This window comes from Psittacula echo (genome assembly GCF_963264785.1).
Source record: "Psittacula echo genome assembly, chromosome: 5".
Taxonomy (NCBI): Eukaryota; Metazoa; Chordata; class Aves; order Psittaciformes; family Psittacidae; genus Psittacula; species Psittacula echo.
The window spans coordinates 65,402,197-65,424,110 of record NC_137739.1 but is presented as its reverse complement, the minus strand read 5'-3'; the positions used below and the strand labels follow the sequence as shown (position 1 = coordinate 65,424,110).

At 39.6% G+C, this 21,914-nt stretch overlaps 1 protein-coding gene across 2 annotated transcripts in view; it reads right to left on the bottom strand.

The window, feature by feature from the left end:
* Positions 1-10,124: 10,124 nt before the first annotated feature.
* The window catches only part of WDR25 (WD repeat domain 25), a gene marked incomplete at its 5' end in the record, with an annotated part of 62,856 nt that continues 51,066 nt past the window's right edge, over positions 10,125-21,914 (bottom strand). For both annotated transcript variants that reach the window (XM_080620193.1, XM_080620194.1), the window contains 3 exons: positions 10,125-10,392; positions 10,779-10,919; positions 17,413-17,583. In XM_080620193.1, coding sequence (XP_080476319.1) covers positions 10,171-10,392; positions 10,779-10,919; positions 17,413-17,583 — 534 coding nt within the window. In that variant the 3' untranslated portion in view covers positions 10,125-10,170. The remainder of the gene's footprint in view (positions 10,393-10,778; positions 10,920-17,412; positions 17,584-21,914) is intronic.

The following is a 21,914-nucleotide window of genomic DNA, read 5'->3' as shown; positions in this document are numbered from 1 at the left end:
AACATCACATTTAATTGCCTTACACATCTGAATCACATTAAAATTGTTCAGGAATTTAGACAAATACAAACTGCAGATAAACTACCCATCTTGATCCTTGTCAGTATAACCTCCCCAGCAGCTACCACAACCTGCTCTGAATTCTATTTAACAAACTAATTTCCATTTGACTGCTGTATTGTATTGCTTGCCTAGGAAAATGGCAGAGATTTTTCCTGCACCACTCATCTATCTTTGCATGTATACCCACACCCTGATTAGGAGGAAGATATTTTCTACCAAAGATTTTTTCTAAGCCTGAAAACTTGCATGTATTATTCCCAATACTTAAATCATTACAATTTCCTTACCATTAAAAAAATTGTATTAATAATTTTGATGAGTTTCAGCCCTTCAGCAAGAACATTTGGTATGAAACCTGAGAAGTAAATTGGCTGCATTATAAAAGCTGGATGTACATTTTTTACTCCAGCCACATTAAATGCAGGCTGCCAACACACAAATAAAAGCTTAATTTAAAGAAAGAAAACTATCAGTATGGAGAACTGTACAATGACATTAGAGTGAGGAACAAATAAGTCAGTTAAGAAATGTAATTCCTTGAAAGATGAAGGGTTCGTTCCCCTGAAACGCTCTCTTGGCACAAGGTGCTCCTACCTGAGATGGTTGTCAGTTAGAAACTGGTTCTTGTGCAGCCCACAGGAGAATTCATTATTTCAGGCTGACATCCAATGTGTTCAGCCTCCTGGAGTATGGGATCTACTGATTATTTCCCTCTTCATAATAAAGGTGCAGGGCAACCTATTAGCTCTATTTCTTTTATTTATTACACTAAAGTGTTCAAAACACTTCCTGAAAATGATAATACAATATAAAAGCTCATAGGAGTCTGCTTTTCTTCCCCGAATACTAGGTTTCCCCTTCTGCAAAGAGACAGTTTTATCACAGGAGAGCTGGAGCTCTCCTAGGAAGTTACAGAGTGAAGTGGCAAGTGCATTATGTATTTCTCACCCCAATGTCTTCTCCTGTGAAGTGGTCCTCTGCAAACAAGGCTTTGTGACCTTCTGTTCAATAACTAATATAAGAAAAATAACTTATGTTTTTTACCTTTACAGTGTGTTACAGGAAGAAAGCAGAAGAGGTTCAAGCCTATCACCTATGTCCTAAACACATACAGGTGAAAGCAGTATTAAAGAGAAACCAAGTTTTACCATCTCTCTGGTTGCACGTGCCATAACACTGTAAAATGTTTCTAAACAGTTGCCTAGATGACAGGCTGTTCTGAAGGCTAGCTTCTGGAAAACTAGCCAGCAGACCTAGATGAACAAGAAAGAATTTGTCTCATGTATTCACAAATGATCCTATTACTTGGTTGATGGAAGATGGCTTTCAAAATAGAGAGATCAATGATGCCACTATTTTGCTGATACGTACTTAATAACTTCCCAGTCATAGCTACTATCACCAGACTTTGGCACCCTCTCTACAGGTTTCTCTGTGGTTATGCTCCTAATGAGAAAGGTGCATTACAGGAATTCAACAATGCAGTGGTCCTTGTCTTGAAGAGCCACTAAGGACCGACAAGCAGAAACAGACACAGAGGGGGAAATAACAAGAAAATAGGGGGCAGTTTAAAACAATGCTTGAGATATATGGCAGAAGTTACTTTTAAAGGCAGAAAGAAGAGATTTGTACAAGAGCTGGTGAGGGTTAGACCTGTGCAGTGACATTGTGTGAAAACCTGTATTCGGAATTCCTGTTGAGTCGTCAGTGTCTGACAGAGACTTCAGCATGGATGGGACTGCGCTCTGCATGAGTGTAAAAATAAATCTCCCAGATAAAGTAATAACACTTCAAATATACTTAATTGTCATGATTTTTTCTCACAGAGATCTAGAGTAGTACTTGCTCAAAAGAGAATGATTGTAGAATGTGAAATGTAAGCATTCAGAGAGAAAATTAATGTCTAATTATGAATGCTAAAAATAAAAACAGAGCTATTAATTTCAGATGCAAATGATGAGCCCTTATGCTATGAAGAAAAATAACATCCCTCTAGAAAATGTCTGAAGAATCCATTGATATTTTTGTCATAATTAACTCAAATTACTGCCAAAATTCTCCTCTGACAAGTTATCTTATGAAACTATTTTGTATTCCCTCAGAGTTGCCACCTTCCAAGAAGATCTCAGGTTAAACAGTAATTCATGCAAAACTAATGGGAGTTTAATAAACTAGAGGAGTTTGGTGGAAAGTTAAGTACAGATGGACTTCCTACCTTGAATAAAAATGCTATCATCAGATTTCAGTGTAGATTGTGATTTCTCTTAAAGGTCTCCCTTGACAGACACCGAAGTAAAAGACAGTTTAAAACTCACTGAGAAACTCAATATCCTTTGGTTTAGGTTTTTTTTTTAAGGACTGCAGTCCCCAAGGGAATGTTTCAGCATCATTTAAAATCCATGGAAAATGGAAGGGTAGAGAAAAAAGTGAGGAAAGGAGCCTCAAGTCTACCTGTTATTTGTTCTTGCAGCAACATAACGTGAACAGAACAGCAATTCCTCCACTGCCAAGGCCCAGACCATCAAACAGTCAAACAGCAACAGGGAAGTAGGAGCTTTCATTTGGTGGAATACCAATTCCAAAGGCCACTTTGTATGTCAAGTATTTGTGTGAGCATGTTCGAGTTTGGACACAGGATTTTTGCTTTAAAGACCTGTAAGTACTGGCCAAAATGCAGGCATTTAAGCCAAGGGCTGTGTTTTGCCCAGGTACTAGTAACATTTTCCTCTTATAAAAAAGGACACATTTGTCTGTTATCCCAGTGGCATTTTGTTCATTTGCACCAAAGAGAGCGTTCAATTAAGCAATTGCAAAAGTAAGAGGAGAAATTGCCAATTACATCAGAGAAACTTCGTCAGACTTTGCATTTGCAAACCTCGCTCCCTCTGAAGGGCATTCAGAATGCATCGAATAGCAAAAATCCCTGAAGGCGCATAATTAATGCAGTAGTTCAGATAGTGTGTTGAAAAACAAGGAAAACATTCTATACATCATTAATAAAAAGATGATTAAAAATTGCACTTCTGAAGTAGAGACCAGAGGTCCAAATGTAAATTATGTCAGACACCAGAATCCCCAAAGCATTGTCTTTATTTTATTAATGATACAATGTCTTCACTGCCTTCCCTGTAAAGCTCTCAAAATGCCAATTACCCAAGGAAGTACACATCTTCTCCGGTGAATTTTGCAATTCACCTGACGTTGAAGCAGCCATGACCAGACTGCTATAGTTTACATCAGAGTTTACTAATTGAAAACTAAAGTGCTGCAGGGCTGTGCTGCAAGTACAGCCACAGACCTGTGGCAAATTTACGTTGCCTTTTATAGATAGGTGCAGTATGGGCCAAAGAAACGCTCTCAGCTCTGGCTAGCATGGCAATCCAGCCTGAGGCAAGCTAGAGGCAGATTTATTAGCTAGAGACTGTCACCAGTCTACTGCAGCTCCACATCTTTAGAAAGGTCACAGGATGAGTGAGGTTTGTCCGTTTGAAACAGACCATGGAGTAACCCCTAGCTGTAGTAGCTTGAGACTTTAATGAGAACAGAGGCTCTGCTCAGGTCCGTCTTAGCTCCAGCCAGCCTGCTGCCCAGAGGCTGTGCTCACTTAGCAGATATTTTCCCAGCTTCAACGATTTCAGCTTGCTGAAGCATGAGAAGCCCCAGCCTGCTCATGCTTCCCAAAGCCACCCTTTTGACCAAGGGCACAACAAGCCCTTCACTAGCAGACAAGGCTTGTGAAATTTACTAGACCCTCACATTTCTTTTATTTGTGTCTCATATTTGCCTTCACTTTTCACAGCCAGGCCCGCTCATTTTCCTGATACAACAGTCCTGTGTACACGTCTGTGAAGAGTGCTAAGCATTTCACATCTCCTTCTCTTGTTTGATGATTAGCCACATCCATTCTTCTCCATCTTCATCTTGCCTTTCTCATCTTCTCTTCTGCTACTTTTTCACCTGACGTTGCTGCTTATCCTCCAAGCACATACTCTCTCTTTTCCTTCTAATCTACTACTCTCCAAAACTTTCACAGATTGTGCTTCTTGCTGCGTGCTGCCACCTTCCCTCCTACTCCAGGTATACATCCACTAAAGTCAGTGCTACATAAAAGTATTGTAGAATTGAATCTTGCAATACAGGTTTTGGGGGCTTGGTATAGGTCTTTGGTTTATATGGTGATTTAGCACCAACACCAAGAATATCTGTATATATTCTGATCTGTACATACCACACATCCTATAGAGAGCATGCAATGACTCAGGTATCTTTTTACGTGAGGGGGCAATTCACCTGAGTATTCACCAACAGCCATTAATTCTGAAGCACTAAAAATCAGGAAAAAACCCAAACTGAAGAGAGTTTGAGATCAGCACCAGTGAACTGACAGAGGTGTTATTTCCTTTGTACTTGCAGAGGGAACCCTGTGTCTCTTTCTCCCTCACCAGTATTACAGTCTCTCAGGATTTTTGTTTTTTAAATCTCTCATGTTTGATGTTTGAGAAAAGTACACATGATTAAGATTTCACTTCATTGCTTTTGCCCAGATTCAGAGGACACGTAATGGGTCAAAACATTCTCTGTTTGAGGTTACAACAAATAAAAATTAGTCCATGTCATGTCTACAGTTCACAGATTGCATGTTTCATGTTAATGGCATAATAAGCATTTTCATTTTTGTACTAAAGCAGTGCATAATTTGAAACGGTTTCTGCATTTCAAGTAGTTTTATCTATTAAAACAAATAGCAAAGATATGAAATTAACCATCCAGACTGGCTGTGGCTAATGGATCTTTTATCTTGACATATAAGAAACAAAAAAAGCTTGCCTTAGCAAGGCAACTCATTTGCTTTACAAGGTATGACATTCTTTACCTAGTACTCAAATAATTTCCTATGCACTATGAGGTAGAAGGGCTCTAGAATTTCTTTGTATTATTTATTGAGGATGTAACAAAGGAGGCAGTTATACAGTAACATTATGCAGTAAAATAAAAAATAATTCATGGGTGATGTATTTAATGATATTCTGAGGCACTTCTTTTCTACTTCCTTATAAGAAATTGGTAACAATCTGAACACAGGAAAATTGCTTTCTTAAGCTAACCACGTCTGTACCAGGGATGGTATGCTTACGCACAAGTTGTACATAAATAGCTCTTCTGAGGACACACTTCAAACAATTTGTCAGTATAAACTTTATTCAGAACTAAGAAGGATACCTCAGTTTTATGGCTCTGTTAATATAAATTGGAGACAAATGGAACAGCTGAGGCTGTCTGGACTGTAACTTTGGTGAATTTCAACCTTCTCCAAAATGTTCCTGCAAGAGTTTTTAGATTAATTTTAAGAGGCACTAATCCAAAATGGTGAAGATATAGGGAGAACTATATCTGGATAAAGCTTTATCATTTCTGTGCAGTATATAGGTACTTTATGGTAGGCTTCTAAATAAGCTTGCGTAGAAGGATATCCAGGGACTGGGAAAGAGAGGTGTATAAGCTTAATTCCTTTAAACCTCCATCTGAAACCAGCAAAGGGAGCCCTACTTCCATCTAAAAATCCACCATTCTCATTATAGACTAGGCTGCACTGTCTCAACTTAGAGTCATTCCGCACATGTGGCAGAATTCACCAAACTCTGGGCCGGGGCCAGTTTGTCATACTGCCACTGAAGATCAAGTGCTTCTAAAATTACTTTATCTTCCCTTCATAGATTAATTTTCTGTATTTCCACTTTCTGAAGTGTGAAAACACAGATGCATGACACCCTGCACAGAGTGGTGAGTCATGAAGAGACAGGTGAGAGATTTATCAATGGGAAAGTGCCCAAGGCTCTTTGAAACTCCTGAAGCTACGTTTACGCTAGCAAGTAGTAAGGCTTAACAAGAGTAAATTTGTAAAGTCTGAATCACTTCCAAAAATACAGCATCTAACCTACCTGCATTTGGTAGGGGTAGGGATAGTCTGAACTATCTCCAGTCTAATCCCACCTGCCGGGACATGTTAAGTATGGTCTTCGAGCACATGTCCTCATTTAGGTTCATTTGAAAGAAGTATAGTTTATGTGCTATGTGAACCAAAGCATTATAAAAGTGGCAATAACTGGGAGACTTTTTGTTCTTGTCATTATCTATTCCCCAAAAGTACACTCCTGACAAACTAAGACATTGATGTAGGTACACCTTGTAGGAGCAGTCATAATACAAAGGCTCTGTAAAGGTCCTGTAATGGAAGGCAGAAAGAAAAGCAAACAAAAGAGAGATTAAGAAAGAGGGGAGAACCTCCAAAAGTAATCATTAAAACTGTAAAACAGAAAGACAAGAATGGAGTGCAAAGTGCTCTAGCATTTCTGGCTACCTTTCTAATGAGAGCTGGAAGGAAAGCCTGAAAGCCACAAGACAGAGCACAGCAAAACTAAATTTACTGAAGGGAAGATGAACGTAGAGTGAGCATATAGCGTATTATATATTTAAATGCAGAAGACAAAGTGATGAAACAAGGACAGAAAAACTGGAAAGTAAATGGTGAGGATGACATAGTCTTCATTTTTACATTTGCCTGTGCCCTACAGAAACAGTCATCCCATTGTAATGCCATACCTTATTTCCATTATTAGGCCTATAGCTGAAATATAGAGTGACTTTTCAGCTGAGTGAGCACAATGATTTTAATAACTGTCTGCTAATTAACAGGTTTTTTGAGATAAAGACAGTTGAATAGCTTTCATCCTCTGACACCCCAAATTAATAACGCTTCAGTAGCAAATAATTAAGTGGTAAAGATTGGAATTATTACTGTTTTGATACAGTAGAAAATAGATTAAAATGAATCTGACTTGTTTATCTATGCAACCTACGCCATTTCAACATGCTAAAGATCTCAGCTCTAATATATGATGCCCTAGAGAGCTCTACATAAAGCTAGAAGAACTTCTCCTAAAGCAAGATTCAAAAATGTCTAGATTATAACTTTATGAATAAAATTAATTAACCAACAATTCATTACATTCTAAAAGCATTTTTGAAACATAATAATCCTTGTTTGCAGCCCAAACAGTATTTGGTAATTACGGAATCATGGAGCAATGTGGATATTTTTTTATTACAGTTATTACATAAGATTACAAGGAAGAATTTGTCTTTGAATCATAATGAAAACTTAATTGACAGCACTATTCTAAAATATTTCCAAGGACTAAGTTTCAGTCTGTGTCTTAATCAGTTTTATATTAGAAAGATATTTTAACAAGATAATGCTGTGAACATCATTTCACTGCATTATAAAACCTTTGGCTGAATTTCATAAGTAATTAAGACTCCAGCAATCTTGGAGATCTGACACAAATGCAGTCCTAATTTTAATATTCTTCAAGAGTATACAGTTTCAATCTTCTTTCATTTTTATTTACTACCTTTAATCAAACTTAAGCTTTTCCCTCGCCCACCTACAAATAGTCTAAGGAAGAATAAATGCTAAACATCAGAATCATGCCTTCAGACATAAGTAAAAACACAGCCAATATTACAAAATGCAGTCACTTTTCTACGCAATATGTGCAATGATTCCCAAAGACTGCTCTTTTAGATCTTTTACTCTATCCATACGTGCTCTGAAATGGGGCTGAATGTGCTAAGAGCTCATTCAGTTACAGAATAGTCTTCACCTACGCTGGCGCTTCACCCAATAAAGCATTACTATCATGAGCTCACATTTATTTCAGAGGCCTTTCTCAACACTATGTAATAAAATAACAAGTAGATAATGTCCCGTGGAGATAACAGGACTACAATGCTGCCCATACAGACAAAACCGGTTGCCAGAAGTTTTAAAGAGCAATAGCACATTTTGAACTAAAATGCCTGGAGGGAAGGACATCTTATAAAATGTTGTGCGATCATTCATCCTGCACAGTGATAGGCAACTATCACTTCACTGTCAGCTGAACTCCTGACATCTATGAAGATCTCGCAGCTTGAATTAGGAGTAACTCGTCAAATCACTGAACCAGTTGTCATTTAAAGGGTCCAGCTGGCTTGTATGCTAGAGGCACAGCCATGAGAAGTGCAAAATTCGGGCTCCCGTCGAACAGATAATTGCAAAATAAGGAAGCAAGAAATTAAGAACAGTCTGAAAGTAACAAACAAAAGTTATTTGTGCTACATTGCATGGTTCATTAAAATGTAATGTCTGGTGTTAAAACTCATCATAACTGTTGATATTATGATTAAAACCATGCAGCTACAATATCTTGGTCCACATATCAAACAATATAATTGTAGACCCTCAGTCTTGGTACAGGCCTATTGTGGAACACATTTTGCTCATTAATTAATAAAAATCTGACATTTGCAAGAGTGTTCTGAAAAATTTTCTCCAAGAAATCTGTTTTAACTGAGTATGTGGAAAATGGATAAAACCTCCTTTTATTTGTGCCAATAAGAAAAGATCCGAAGAATAAAAAGATGCTACAAAGGAAAAATTGCTATTATATATGACTACTGAATTCCATGACAGAGACAATTTACTAAACACAATTATCCAGTATATGTTAAAATATGTTTAAAGACTAATCAGACCAAAACCAAAACAAACTTATACCACTCACTGCAAGGTAACACATATCTATATGGAGTCAAGGTTGGGTATATGGCTTATGTGATGCATAGACATAATTTTTTCAGTGAGATATATATATATGTATACATACAGCAATCAATACAAGTGAAGGGTATGCAAATTTCAAAGACATTTACAAGCAATCTATACACATGTAAACACACAGTTACGGCCTAATGAATTTTCTATTTGCTGTAGAATAGCCCAGCTCCCATCCAAATGTGAAAAAGAACATCTGCACTAAATAGCATTATGACAATTTTCTGTGTCTACATGACATCAAGAAGTATGGAGAAATGCATGTGTGGTCACAATAAATTAGGGTACCATATTAAAAGTTTCCCCCCCAGTTAGCAATTCCATAATAGCCTTGGGTACTGACTTTTCAAGAACAACAGGAGTAAAATAGTCAAACACAAAAACCATGTATAAAAAAAAGCCATTTATTTTTTCTCTAAAAGTGTTTACATATAGTTTCACTTTGTTTATGTACAGTTGTAAATGTAAGTTTAAAACTCAACTTTAAACACCCAGATTTCAAGAACACAAATTTACTGACTTCAAAATTATCTTCAAATTATCTGGCACACCTTTTCCTGGAACTCACAGAAGGCATTTTACAATAAATTGAGCTGGGAACAGCCACCCATTTCCAAAAGAAACATTCCCAGCTGCCCTGTGATCTTCTCCCTTTTTGTGCAGAGAAGGTGTTTTACCTTGAACTACACTAGTGCCCGTCAACCCTTCAGTGACCAGGTCAGGGAGCAAACCTAGTGAAAATTAGTTCAAATCAGTGAAAAGAAATCCCAGGAAGATCAAATAGGTATTAATTGATCTGAATGTCATCCTCTGTTAAATAGTATGTCCTCACCAACTTTTGGTAAGGATGAGAGGAAATTTCCTCAAGTTGCATCAGGAGAGGTTTAGACTGGGTATCAGGAAAAACTCCTTCACCAAAAGAGTTGTCAAGCATTGGACCAGGATGCCCAGGGAAGTGGCTGAGTCACTATCCCTGGAGGTATTTAAAAGATGTGTAGATGTGGCACTCAGGGACATAAGGTGGACTTGGCAGTGCTGGGTTAATGACTGGACTTGACGATCTTAGAGGTCTTTTCCAATTTAAATAATTCTATGATACAACCTGGTTTAAGAAAGCTGCATTGAAAAGCTCCATAAAAAGAGCAATAATTTTATTAAGTTTAGCTACTCAAACCAGGGTGGGGCCAGATGAGTAGCAGAAGACACAAAAAAAAATTGTCACAGGCAGAAATTTGTCACCAGGGCTGAGGGAGAGAGTAAAACCACTTGCTAAGCGGCTAATGACAAGACCATCTTAACTGCATTATGAAAGCATACACTTAGAGGTCATAGAAGAAAAGACAACAGCTTCTTCTGCTTACCACATCACAACAAAATTTCGCATTGCATACCATGGTTTATTTCCTATGCCGTTCACAAACAGGAGACAGCCTGAAAAGTAACTCTGCTTGTTATTGCCAGATCTTGACTTCTCCAGCCCAATCACATGTTGCAAGGAGTGATGGCAAGACTGGGTGAAATATTGCGCTCACACAAGCTTCTTTATGCGCAGACAAAGTGCGAATAATCCTAGCAGTATGATAGTTATAGAAAAACACTTTGCCATCTGAACTTCCTGTCACCAAAAGCGTTCCATCTGGAGAAAATTCACAGCCCACAGCAAAACCTTCCACCTGTGAAAATCAATAACACTGTAACTGCTGATGCTGATGAGGAAAGTTTATTGTGACATACTGAAAAAGAATACAGTACCAAAAAAAAAAAAATTGTATCTTTAAATAAACTTACACTAAGGACTTCTCCAGGTGTTTAATAAGACACAGCTATAACACATACTTAAACAAGCTATTAAGTATTCATAGTATCTTCTAGTAACTATTTTCTTCATAATGCATATGATTCAAAATAGACTGGCACATGGGAAAGCAAATGAAGCCAATTAATATCTATCACTGATTTATAATCAAACACTATTAGCAGACATACTAAAAAGCACAGGTATTTTGCTAACTATCTTCTTTCTAGATTTGGATACTAAGTTCCCAGTAAAGAAGGATACCTTGTGTCCTTCATATCTTTTCTTCTTGTTGATTCGGTAAGGTCGCTGCGCAGAAAACAAAGCCATGTAGTTCCCATTCGTTTGAGCAACAAACACAGACTCTTTTGGGTGCAGAGTCAAACTTGGGCAAGTGTAACGCTCCTGAAAATAATGTTAAAGAAAGTTTTGCATGAAACAAAAGATTTGTTGAAATGATTCAGTTATCTTCTCACATTTTGGAAGACCACAAAAGGTAAAGTATACGTAAGCCATCACCACAGTATACATTATAGAAAACATATTTAACTCATTACAATCCATTGATAGTCTTACACCAAGACAAATCTTAAATGAAATATCTCCTCTGATTTCGTAGATGCTGACCAAAATCTCCCTCTGAACCATAATTATACTGCAGAACAGCTGCAGAAAGGTAACTCCAACTTGATGGTACTCAATAGCCTACTAAGTCAGAAGTTCTTTATGACAGTGATTTGCTATGTAGGCTATTGCTGGCTGTAAATTCATAAATATCTGCAAAAAAAACCTAATAACACTTGGCTTTAGTCTAGTGTTCCTATTTAAGACTGAATTAAGATTACTTTTGAAATACTGCATGGTGACTGCACTAGAAATCAACTGCTCTCACAAAGCTTTCACCAGGTCCAAACCTCTGCTAGTTTCAGCCTAACTTAAAGGCACAGTGCTGAATTTCGATGCCATGAATACAAACTAAAAGAGCATTGGCTGTAGGATGTATCTGCATGTGATGTCACCAGGCTGACAGTAACCACTGGAAATCACAGGCTATGTGGTAGAACAGGAAGAACATCAGCCTAGTTTTATTGTGTGGTTTGGAAGTGATGAACTGGGAAGGAAGTGATGAACTGGGAAGGAAGTTCTGGGTACTGTAAGGTACTGTAAACAGAAACCAAAACTGGATTAGGCAGTGTGCCTGGTTGGGAGCATGCTCCATGGCACAGCACTGCATGCTTATTGGGGGGAAACCGAGTCTAACAGTAAGGGATCAGAAAGCACAATGTATCTGCAGGAGCACTGGGCTGTTATGCTGGTGTTCTGGAGCTTGCCCCTGTTCCAGTGCAGTCTGGATCAGTCCATGGCAGATGGTAGGGCTGTGTTTCCACCCCTGGGGCAGTCGGTTCCAAGTGAACTGGACACCCCTCCAAGTAAAAGCAAACTGTGGCCTGCACTCTGCTGCCAAAGGAATTGAGAAAAATGCATTGGCAATATCAGTCATGGCACACCACTTGGCTGCCTTTGACTCCAGTTCATAACGAAGTTCTAGCATGTCCGGTACAGCAGCACTCAGTGGTGGTGTGACCTTGTTCAGGCCAAGATAGTCAGTAGACTATCTACTATAGTAGACTATCTAGACTATAGTCAGTTAGTCTCCACTCTCTGTTAGACTTTCGCAGTGGCCATATGGGGATATTAAAGGGTGAGCGGGTCCTGCTGATCACTCCCTGACTCTCCAGTCTACGGATCAGCTTATGGATGGGAATCAGAGAGTCTCGGTGCGATATTGCCGCTGGTGCACTGTTGTGGTCACGATTGGCACTTTTCTTCAACCTTCAGCAACCCCACAACAGAAGGATCCTCTGAGAGACCAGGCAAGGTGGACAGCTGCTCAATTTCCTCTGTCTCCAAAGCAGCAATACCAAAAGCCCATCGGTACCCTTTTGGTTCTTTGGAGTACCCTCTCCTGAGGTAGTCTATGCCGAGGATGCATGGAGCCTCTGGACCAGTCACAATGGGGTGCTTTTGCCATTTCCTCCCAGTCAGGCTGATCTCAGCCTCCAGTACAGTCAACTCTTGGGATCCTCCTGTCACTCCAGAAATATACATGGGTTCCACCCCTTGACAGCTTGATGGCATCAGGGTACACTGTGCACCAGTATCTACTAGAGCCTTATACTTCTGCGGGACTGATGTGCCAGGACATCTGATCCACATAGTCCAGTAAATCTGATTGTCCCCTACATCCACCTGGCTGGAGGCAGGGCCCCTCTAACAGCCATCACAACGTTGGACACTTAAGTCATGTTGAAAGGGATTATTCTTCGTTATCACAGGAGATGGAGTAAAATCAGCTCTTCCGCTCCATCTGGAAACCTGCTCACCAGAGACTGAAGCCGCAGCTTTCACATGATGATCATCCTTGACCTTTGTTCTCCTCTTCAATTCACGCACCCGTTCCTCCAGAGTTGAGGTAGGTTTTCCATCCCACTTCATCATGTCTTCTCTGTGATCCTGCAGGTAAAACCATAGGGTGGCCCGTGGCATATACCTTCTATATCTTCTCTCTTGAGCAGTAGGACACCTTTTGTTAATAGCTGAGACGTGTGTTGGTACACATGAGGAGCTGGATAGATCAGATAGATCGTCTCTCAATTGTCTGAACTCCTGGGACAGTTTTTCCACAGCTGAAATGATGGAAAGCGTGAGATTGTCTTCAAACTCTCAGAGTTTATGAAACATTTCATCCACTGTTAGTGGTACTGTCATTCCAGGTTACTGTTGCCAATGAATGTGCATATGATGATGGTGCATTCCGTGTAAATTTCTGCCACATAGGTCATGTACATTCAACTTCACCTGGATCTATGGATGCATCCCCAGCATCCGGCTTGTGATAGATCATCTCTACGATGGCTGATTCCCTCAGAGATTGGATGCCTTTCTCTAGAGTAGTCCACTTGGGCGAACAACTCATAACATCGTCTTTGTATGGAAACCTTTATTTCACAGCTGCCAAGAGCCGCCTACAAAGGCTGAGGGACTGTTTCTCTCTTGCAATTGCTTTGTCAATTCCCCCTTCTCTAGCAAGTGATCCCAGCTGCTTGGCTTCCCTACCTTCTAGTTCGTGACTTTCAGCTCCATTGTCCCAGCATTGGAGCAAGCAGGTGATGATGTGCTCCCCGTAGCTCGGTTGAGGTCCGGGATCGAGAAGTCACCTCTTCTTCCTCCGATTCATGTGATGATGACTCCTGATCAGATGCTGTCCCAGGTAGTAAGTGCATTGCCATTGCTTCTTCATCTTTCTTGTGTCTTTTTTGTTTTTCCCCTTGCGTACAGGGGCAACCGATATTGGCACGAATTGGTCCTCTGTTTTAGCTGCAGTGATTATCACTGTGGTTGGAGTGGCTGCAGTATCTGTTGTCAGGGTTTGGGTAGCTGCTATACTTGTCACTGGGGTTGGTGTAGCTGCTGTGCTTGGAACTGGAGTAGCTGTATTATTTGTTGCGATCAGAGTTTGAGTAGCTACTTGTCGTGGTTTAAGCCCCGGCTGTAAATTAGAACCAAGCAGTCTACTTCCCCCCCACCCCCCCAGAGGGATGGGGAGGAGAATCGAAAGAATGTAACTCCCATGGGTTGAGATAAAAACAGTCCAGTAACTAAGGTATAACACAAATCACTACTGCTGCCACCAATAATAATAATGATAAGAGAAATAACAAGGGAAGAGAATACGATACCGCCTGCCGGAAAAGAGAGCCCGACAGAAAAGCAGACATGCCCTTCTGGGTAGCTCCCAGTTACCTCCCTGGGCATGAAGTGCTGTGGTATGGAATACCTCTTTGGCTAGTTTGGGTCAGGCGTCCTGTCCCCGCTTCCTCCTGGCTTCCCCTCCTCCCTGGCAGAGCATGAGACTCATAAAGTCCTTGGTCGGTCTAAACATCAGTGTTATCAGCTCCGTTCCCAGGCCGAAAGTCAAAAACACAGTGTTGCAACAGCTACTAAGAAGGAGAAAAACTGACTGCTGCTGCTGAACCCAGGACACTACTGTACTTGTCACTGGGGTTGGTGTAGCTGCTGTACTTGGAGCTGGAGTAGCTGTGCTATCTGTTGCTGTCATAGTTTGAGTAGCTGCTGTGCTTGTCACTGGGGTTGGTGTAGTTGCTGTATTTGGAGTTGGTGTAGCTGCTGTATTTGGAGTTAGAGTAGCTGTGTTGTCAGTTGCTTTGCCATCAGATCCAGAGACATTTTGTTTCCCTTTGAAGGTGCTGGATGGTGTTGAACAGGGCTCTGTAAGCATAGGCCAAGCCCCAGCATGTTGCCGTAATTTGTCCCTCTCTGGTATGACCAGGATGACAACACACCTCATTTAAATGTTTCATTAACTTTTCTGGATTTTGCACTTGTTCAGTGGTGAAATTCCAAAGCACTGGAGGGGCCCACGGACCTAGATACTTGCTCATACTATCCCACACACCCTGCCACTCGTGACTGTCCAGCCTCGGGGAAAATCTCTTGGTCCTCCTATATCATCGCCTAACCCTAGACAAGATCCAAACCTGACTCTGCTTAACTTTCGAGATCAGACGAAATGGTCGTGGGTAAAACACACTCTGTATGTGTGCCAACATGGTGATCCCCATCACAATCAGCAGACACGTCTTAAGGGTACCCAAAGGCCATTCAAAACCTTCAGAACTCTCAAATGATGCTGTAAACGGTCTGGTAGGGGGGCTGGGAAGGTAAAGGAATATCTCCTTCACGAGTTGACCACCCGAGAAGGGGAAAAAATATGTGTAATTGCTAAACACTTCTATTATATACCTCCCAAAGTATAGAGGTGGCAACCACACTGGAACGCAAGCCAGATCAGTTTCATGAACAATGAGTCTATTGAATTACAAGTCATTACCATAAAGTACATGAAACAAGAACTTAGCCCAAGGCCCCCAGCTGATGAACACTAAAACAGCAAATACCCACTGCAAGTAAGGTACAACATGCTGAAACTGTGAGATCAAGAGCAACAACTTTGGCAGTCAATAAATCAGCATTGTGACGAGTGACTATTAATCCAAAACAATAAATGCTTATCACAAATACAATTAGACACACTCTGGTCAGATCTGTCATTATCTCAACCCTGCATGCCCCACGTTGGGCGTCACAAAGAACTGTCGAGGTTTAAGCCCAGCCGGCAGCCCAGAACCACGCAACCGCCAGCTCACTGCCCTCCCCCCCCTTCCTTCCGCTCTCCCAGAGGGGTGGGGAGGAGAATGGAAAGAATGTAACTCCCACGGGTTGAGATAAGAACAATTTAGTAACTAAGGTATAACACAAACCACTACTGCTACCACCAATAATAACGATAAGGGAAATAACAAGGGAAGAGAATAGAACCGCTTACCACCTGCCGACTGATACCCAGCCTGACCTGAGCAGTGACCTAGCCCTTCCGGGTAACTGTCCCCAGTTTATATACCAGGCATGACGTGCTGTGGTATGGAATACCTCTTTGGCTAGTTTGGGTCAGGTGTCCTGTCTCTGCTTCCTCTCGGCTTCCCCTCCTTCCTGGCAGAGCATGAGACTCACAAAGTCCTTGGTCAGAGTAAACATTGCTTGAGAAGCAACTAAAAACATTGGTGTTATCAGTGCTGTTTCCAGGCTGAAAGTCAAAACCACAGCACTGCACCAGCTACTAAGAAGGAGAAAAATGACTGCTACTGCTGAACCCAGGACATGTGTATACTATAGTAATGGGCTATTTTAGAGCTCTTAACTACTCATTTGTTAAGGCAGATAAGCAATAGATCAAGTTCTTTTGGGATTTAATCTGCCTGACGAGCTCAGGGGTTCTCTCCCACATTGAAAGGTTCAAAGGTGAAATTCAGAAAAGTGAAGAGGAGTTTCCAAAATCACCTTGTTTATTCACAGTGCAGAAAAGGGGAGAAAAATTTCAGAGCTGCTGTAGTAATGAGAAGGTAGGCTATGGGGGGTTGTTAGTTGGTTTGTTTGACAGGGGATAAAGAGAATAAAATTATTTGGTTGGTTTTACTTCTTGATACTGAACCTGACTGATCTGTAATTCATATGTTCACAGCTTTTTTGCTTTTCCCTTATTGTCTACCCAAGATGTTGATAGATCCAATATTGGACGAAGATACAACTGCAGAAATTAAACACGAAACAATCCCACTAGATCATCAACTACATGCTCTTGTCAGCACGTAACTGTTAATTTCAGCCAAAAGCATCTATATATAATCCAATCATATTACACAGAATATTAGACATGGGTTTTCAAAAAAGACCCAGCAAGTTAGAATTATCTGTTAGCTTCCTTAGTAATCTCCTTTGAAGCTGTCAGGCTTTTCAGAAAATTTAGTCCATTATCTTGCCTGGATAGATTACTGAGAGAAATACTGCACCTGCACTGTTAAAGGTAAATTTTGCCTCTGTGATTATGCTGTACTAGGTATAGGTATATGCACGTATCAGGTTGCTATTACTATGTGAATATTAAATTAAATTTGTCAATAGCCCTCATTGCAGCTGATGAAAAATGTATGAAAAAGTGTGGGAAAAGAAAGCAACTACTGCCATGCATCACTGGCAAGCTAGACACTGCAGTGTTCTTGCCTAATTATAGCGGAGTTGTCACTGAATGAGCACTGAAATGCAAATATTTTTAACACAAAGAGACCTAACAGTGTTCAAGGTCATTTTTTAAGAATAAGTGTTTTTAATATACACTATATATGTACAGAACTAAAGAAAGCCCTCAACTTACAGTAAGAGCATTTTATACATCACATAATCTTTCAGAAAATCAGAAGGTTTTTTTACACTGACAAGCATGAAATACTAAATCCCAAACAATACTAGTTGTTAATCTTACATGGAAAATCTGATTGGAGATTTTTGCAGCACTTTGGAAGTCCCATGCAATAATGGTACGATCAGCTGAGTCCCGGCTTACTGCATCTGTGCTTGTAAGAAATTCTTTTCCTTCTGGGAGAAAGAGCATGTCCAATGTCTGTTGCACTGCAGCTTTGTACACTCTTAACACCTAGTAGATAAAAAAGTTTGTTATTTTTTGACAGATTAGAAGAATACGATAACCTAAGTTTTCTCTTTGTATTAATAAGCACCTCCAACAAATGTAAAATGTGAAAAAGCACCTAATTTTTAAATGGTAGAAGAAAAAATACCAAATTGGCTTAACTGTTTGTTAAGTTTGCTCAAAACCAAAAGAGAAGAGTACCAGAGATGGAAAAGTGGAACCATTGAGAACTACAAGAGCATTGCTCATGTGTGCAGAGATGCAGTTAGAAAAGCAAAAGCTCAGCTTGAACTGAAATTAGGTACATAATTAAAATTGGGTAAATAATTAAAATACTTTCCCACTCTTGAAGAGGAGAGGTGAATTAGTTACTAGCAATGCTGAAAAGGCAGAGGTTCTCAACGCTTTCTTCACCTCTGTCTTTACTAGCAGGCGGGCCACAGGCCTTCGGAACAAAAATCCAGGTTGATGAAAGCACAGACCCACTGTCAGCAAAAAAAAAGATTTGGTATGTCAACTATTACAGGAGCTTGACCCCTACAAGTCAGTGGGCCCTGACGTTATCCACCGAAGGGTAAGAGCTGGCTGACATCATTGTAAGGATGCTCTCCATAATCTTTGAGAAGTCATCGAGATCAGGGGACATTCTAGAAAACTGGAAGAAGGCAAATGTCAGTTCATACCAAAGTGGGTTGGATCCATACAGAAATGGGTTCTCAGCCACCAGATCCTGAATCTTTTAACAGCCTGTGAATTGGATCTTAAAATGTAACAGAGATTTTGAAATATTCTAAAGGATATATGAACTATGTGAATTTCCTTTCTTTCCACCTTTCTTCATGAAATTCTGCATCTGTGCTGTCTACTTTGAATTTTGCAAATCAGTATTTCTGCTTTCTTTTTCTCTTATTTGCCTCCAGTGGAGAGCAACTTCAAGGCAAATGGCCAGATCAAAAGAAGCCATCTCTCTGAATATGGTGATCCTTGAAACTAGGACACTGGAAGACTCTTACTTATTAATATCTAAATATATATCTCTCTCTCCAAGACAGCTAAAAAGTAGCTGCCTGCACTTCCAACAGAGTGTTCAGAGGTTAGTCCTTCTAATGTCACTAGAAAAAACAACAGAACAGAGAGAGCGCTTGAAGTATTATACTGAAACAGTCCCCAGCTTTGTGAGGCATTTCAGTGCCTACTTTATATCCCTAGCAACATAGGACTACGGATTCCAGGGCCCAGAACTTTTACAGATACTGTAAGCACATACATTCTTTTATAAAAATAATTTTCAGGTGTCATAGTGAAATATCATGGATTATACCTCTGCTTTATACTTTAACCAGTAAAAGAAAAATAGTTTCAAATATCAAACACAACATGAGAATTTCCTGATTTCCTCCCTCCAGTTCAAAAGTCTATGACTGCTTGGAAATGTTCAGATCTAGCAGATCCTGCTTTAGGGTAGCAATATACTAGATCATCTCCTGAGGTCCCTTGTAACTCTGCTTCCTGCGATCTTGGCATGTAGAAGGATAGCAGCAACAGCTACTCCGATTGCTTTTCATAGGCTATGTGAAATGTACACTTTAGAAACACAGTGTTTGCATTCACTGAAGAACCTCACTCATGCAAGCACACTATACACCCTGTAAGTTCATCAACAACATCTGAACCTGCAGACTCAAAAACCTGGCATGCTTTTCAGCAATCTGCCTGTATTTTTAAAATAATGAATATATAAATGTGTTACTTGCTCTCGTCAGATTTTTCAGCCCAGGAATCCGCATGATATACAAAACAATTAAACTTTGCAAAGCAAAAAATTATATTTGCGTATTTATAGCCTCTACTTTTCCTTATGGAGAAACCACCATGCACCGCTATTTCTTCAAAGACTTATAAAAGGAAGTCCATAGTTCATTAGTAAAGTAGAATACGAAGGTATTCTGTAGGAGCAAAAATAAAGATAATATTAAAAAATAAATAAACAAATCCGCAAAATACAATAGCTGCCTGGAATGAGAAATGAAAAATCATACAGGAACTGCAGGTGACCTGAAATAAAGTTAAATTGGGAGGAGAGGGGCACAAAAGGCTCTATCACCCAACAGACTGAAGAGAGAGCTACTTGGCAGCCGGCACTTTCACAGATGTGACAAGTGCCAGCTGGAGAGTTGGCAAGATCAGAGTGCAGAGTAGCACAAACATGTAGAAACAGGGACATGAAGGCAGAAACAAAGGCCAATTGGTGCTGGGAAATGAAGAAGAACCATATAGAGCAATAAATGATAATAAAGTCCCAAATGGTGCTTCATGGTAGTAATTGGATAAAATTCTTTTACTTTAAAGGTAAAAAACTCAAACGTGCTGTTTAGGTCTTCATCTTCCAAAAACATCCTTGTGAAATGTATGTATACACATATGCATACATACACTGTGTTCAGCACTGTTAAGGGGTTGTTTTTAGGCTTGGGACTTAAAATTTTCTGTTTGCAGCAACAGCAATCTCTCAGTAAGGAAAAAGTAGATTATGCAGTAAGTAACATGCACATGCTTTTAATGTTTTGCTGAAATCCTCTTGGGCTCTTACATAAACTGCCACTAATAATCTAAACATTTTCACTGCTAATCATTACATATATATGGTTGTCTGTTAATAGGACATCTAACCAAATTACCCATGTATGCTAGCTTTGCAACAGGAAGCTCCGTAAAAATAAGTACAAAACCCCATTTTTTTCTATATGTACCTCAGAAAAACTATGCTATTTAATCTTCAAACCACACAGTAAGAGCTGACTCAGAGAACAATAACACTTTGAATAGCAGCTGGGAACTTGATATACATAGTATTTAAATTCTTCCATAAAGATAGCTTTCAAATTTTGTGACACTCCTGCTCAGAAAAGTACTCATAATTAAACCTGATTTGTTCTACCTTAGACAATTAATTCCTGACATGCCTGAGGAACTTGCCTGGGGAAAGCACCAGTTTCCTTACCCTGCTGGCTTTAGTTTGTTAATAATAGCGTTTACCCTTTTTCTATTTGCAGATTTATCACCAATAAGCATTGGAAATCCACAGTCCACTTCTTCAATCTAAGCATTTCCTGGACATAAAAGAAATAATTTCAAAAGAAGTCCTAATACTTTCTGGTGTCATCATAATCCAACATACTAATAAAGCTTCTTCACTAAGGAAAGAGTTCATGGCTGCAGGCATTCAACAAGAAAGGTAATTTAAGCAAATTAAGACAGTTTCAAAGAGATTCTTAGGGTTCTGATGATTTGAAAACCACGCTGTGATACTGAATTCAAGATATATGTTTCAGATGGGTGTTATATAATACTTTGCTGCATAAAGTACATGCAATGCCTGGTATTTTGTCTGTCAAGAAAGCCCAAAGCCTCAACACAAGCAGTTCAGAAACTGCTGCTCACCCAGGCTCTGTGCTGGTCACCTGTAACCTATATGCACCGCACTTTTCTAAAAAATCCCTCAAGCTTTAAGCAAGTGGTGAGAAAGAAACGTGCTTTTATAGTCACTGTCCTGAGCATCAGGAGATGAGATTTCAAAACAAATCTAACAGGACTACATGTAATCTGGATGGTCATGGAAAAAACCCTTAATCAGCCAGTGCCATGTCTTCCAACCTATAAAAATGGCCGTATACTTATTTCCACCTCTTGTCCTCCCTTTTTAGATTGAGTGCTTTGGCATGAAACTGTCTTCCTGTAGGCATGTTGGGTAATTAAAGCAATCGTGGACTGATTTAAGTTTCCTCTGTGAAACAGTAATAGAGCATTGCTAGTAATATAAAGTGCACCTTAAGAAAAAGTTAATTTTGCACAAAATAGAAGCTTTTTTATTTACTGCAGTGCAAGCCATTTGTGTTGATCTCTTCTAAAGAGTAAGGTGTGAAGACAGATTACTACTATATGAACAATGTACTCTTTTTTTAAGTCACTTCAGATTGCTTGAGAAAGCACAGTATTCTTGTGATGGAAAGTGTCAACCATTTATGAGAAAAAAAATATTTTCCCATCAGAATTTTATTTAAAATTATCTCCTCATCTCAAATAGGATAAGTGAAATCTGTATACAGGAAACAGACGAGGAACATCCAAGATGCAGAACGGCTTTTTCATGAGAAGCAATAACCAAGGACTTTACAGTACAGAAATGGACAATCATGGGGAATTTGAAAGAATCAGAAATAAAGTCTGAGTGGCATGGAGAAGGTGACTGATTTCTTCCATGATAAGAATTCAGACTCCAAACTAGCAGAAGGCAGCTTCAAAACAAGATGCTTCTTCCCACAATACATATTTAAGTT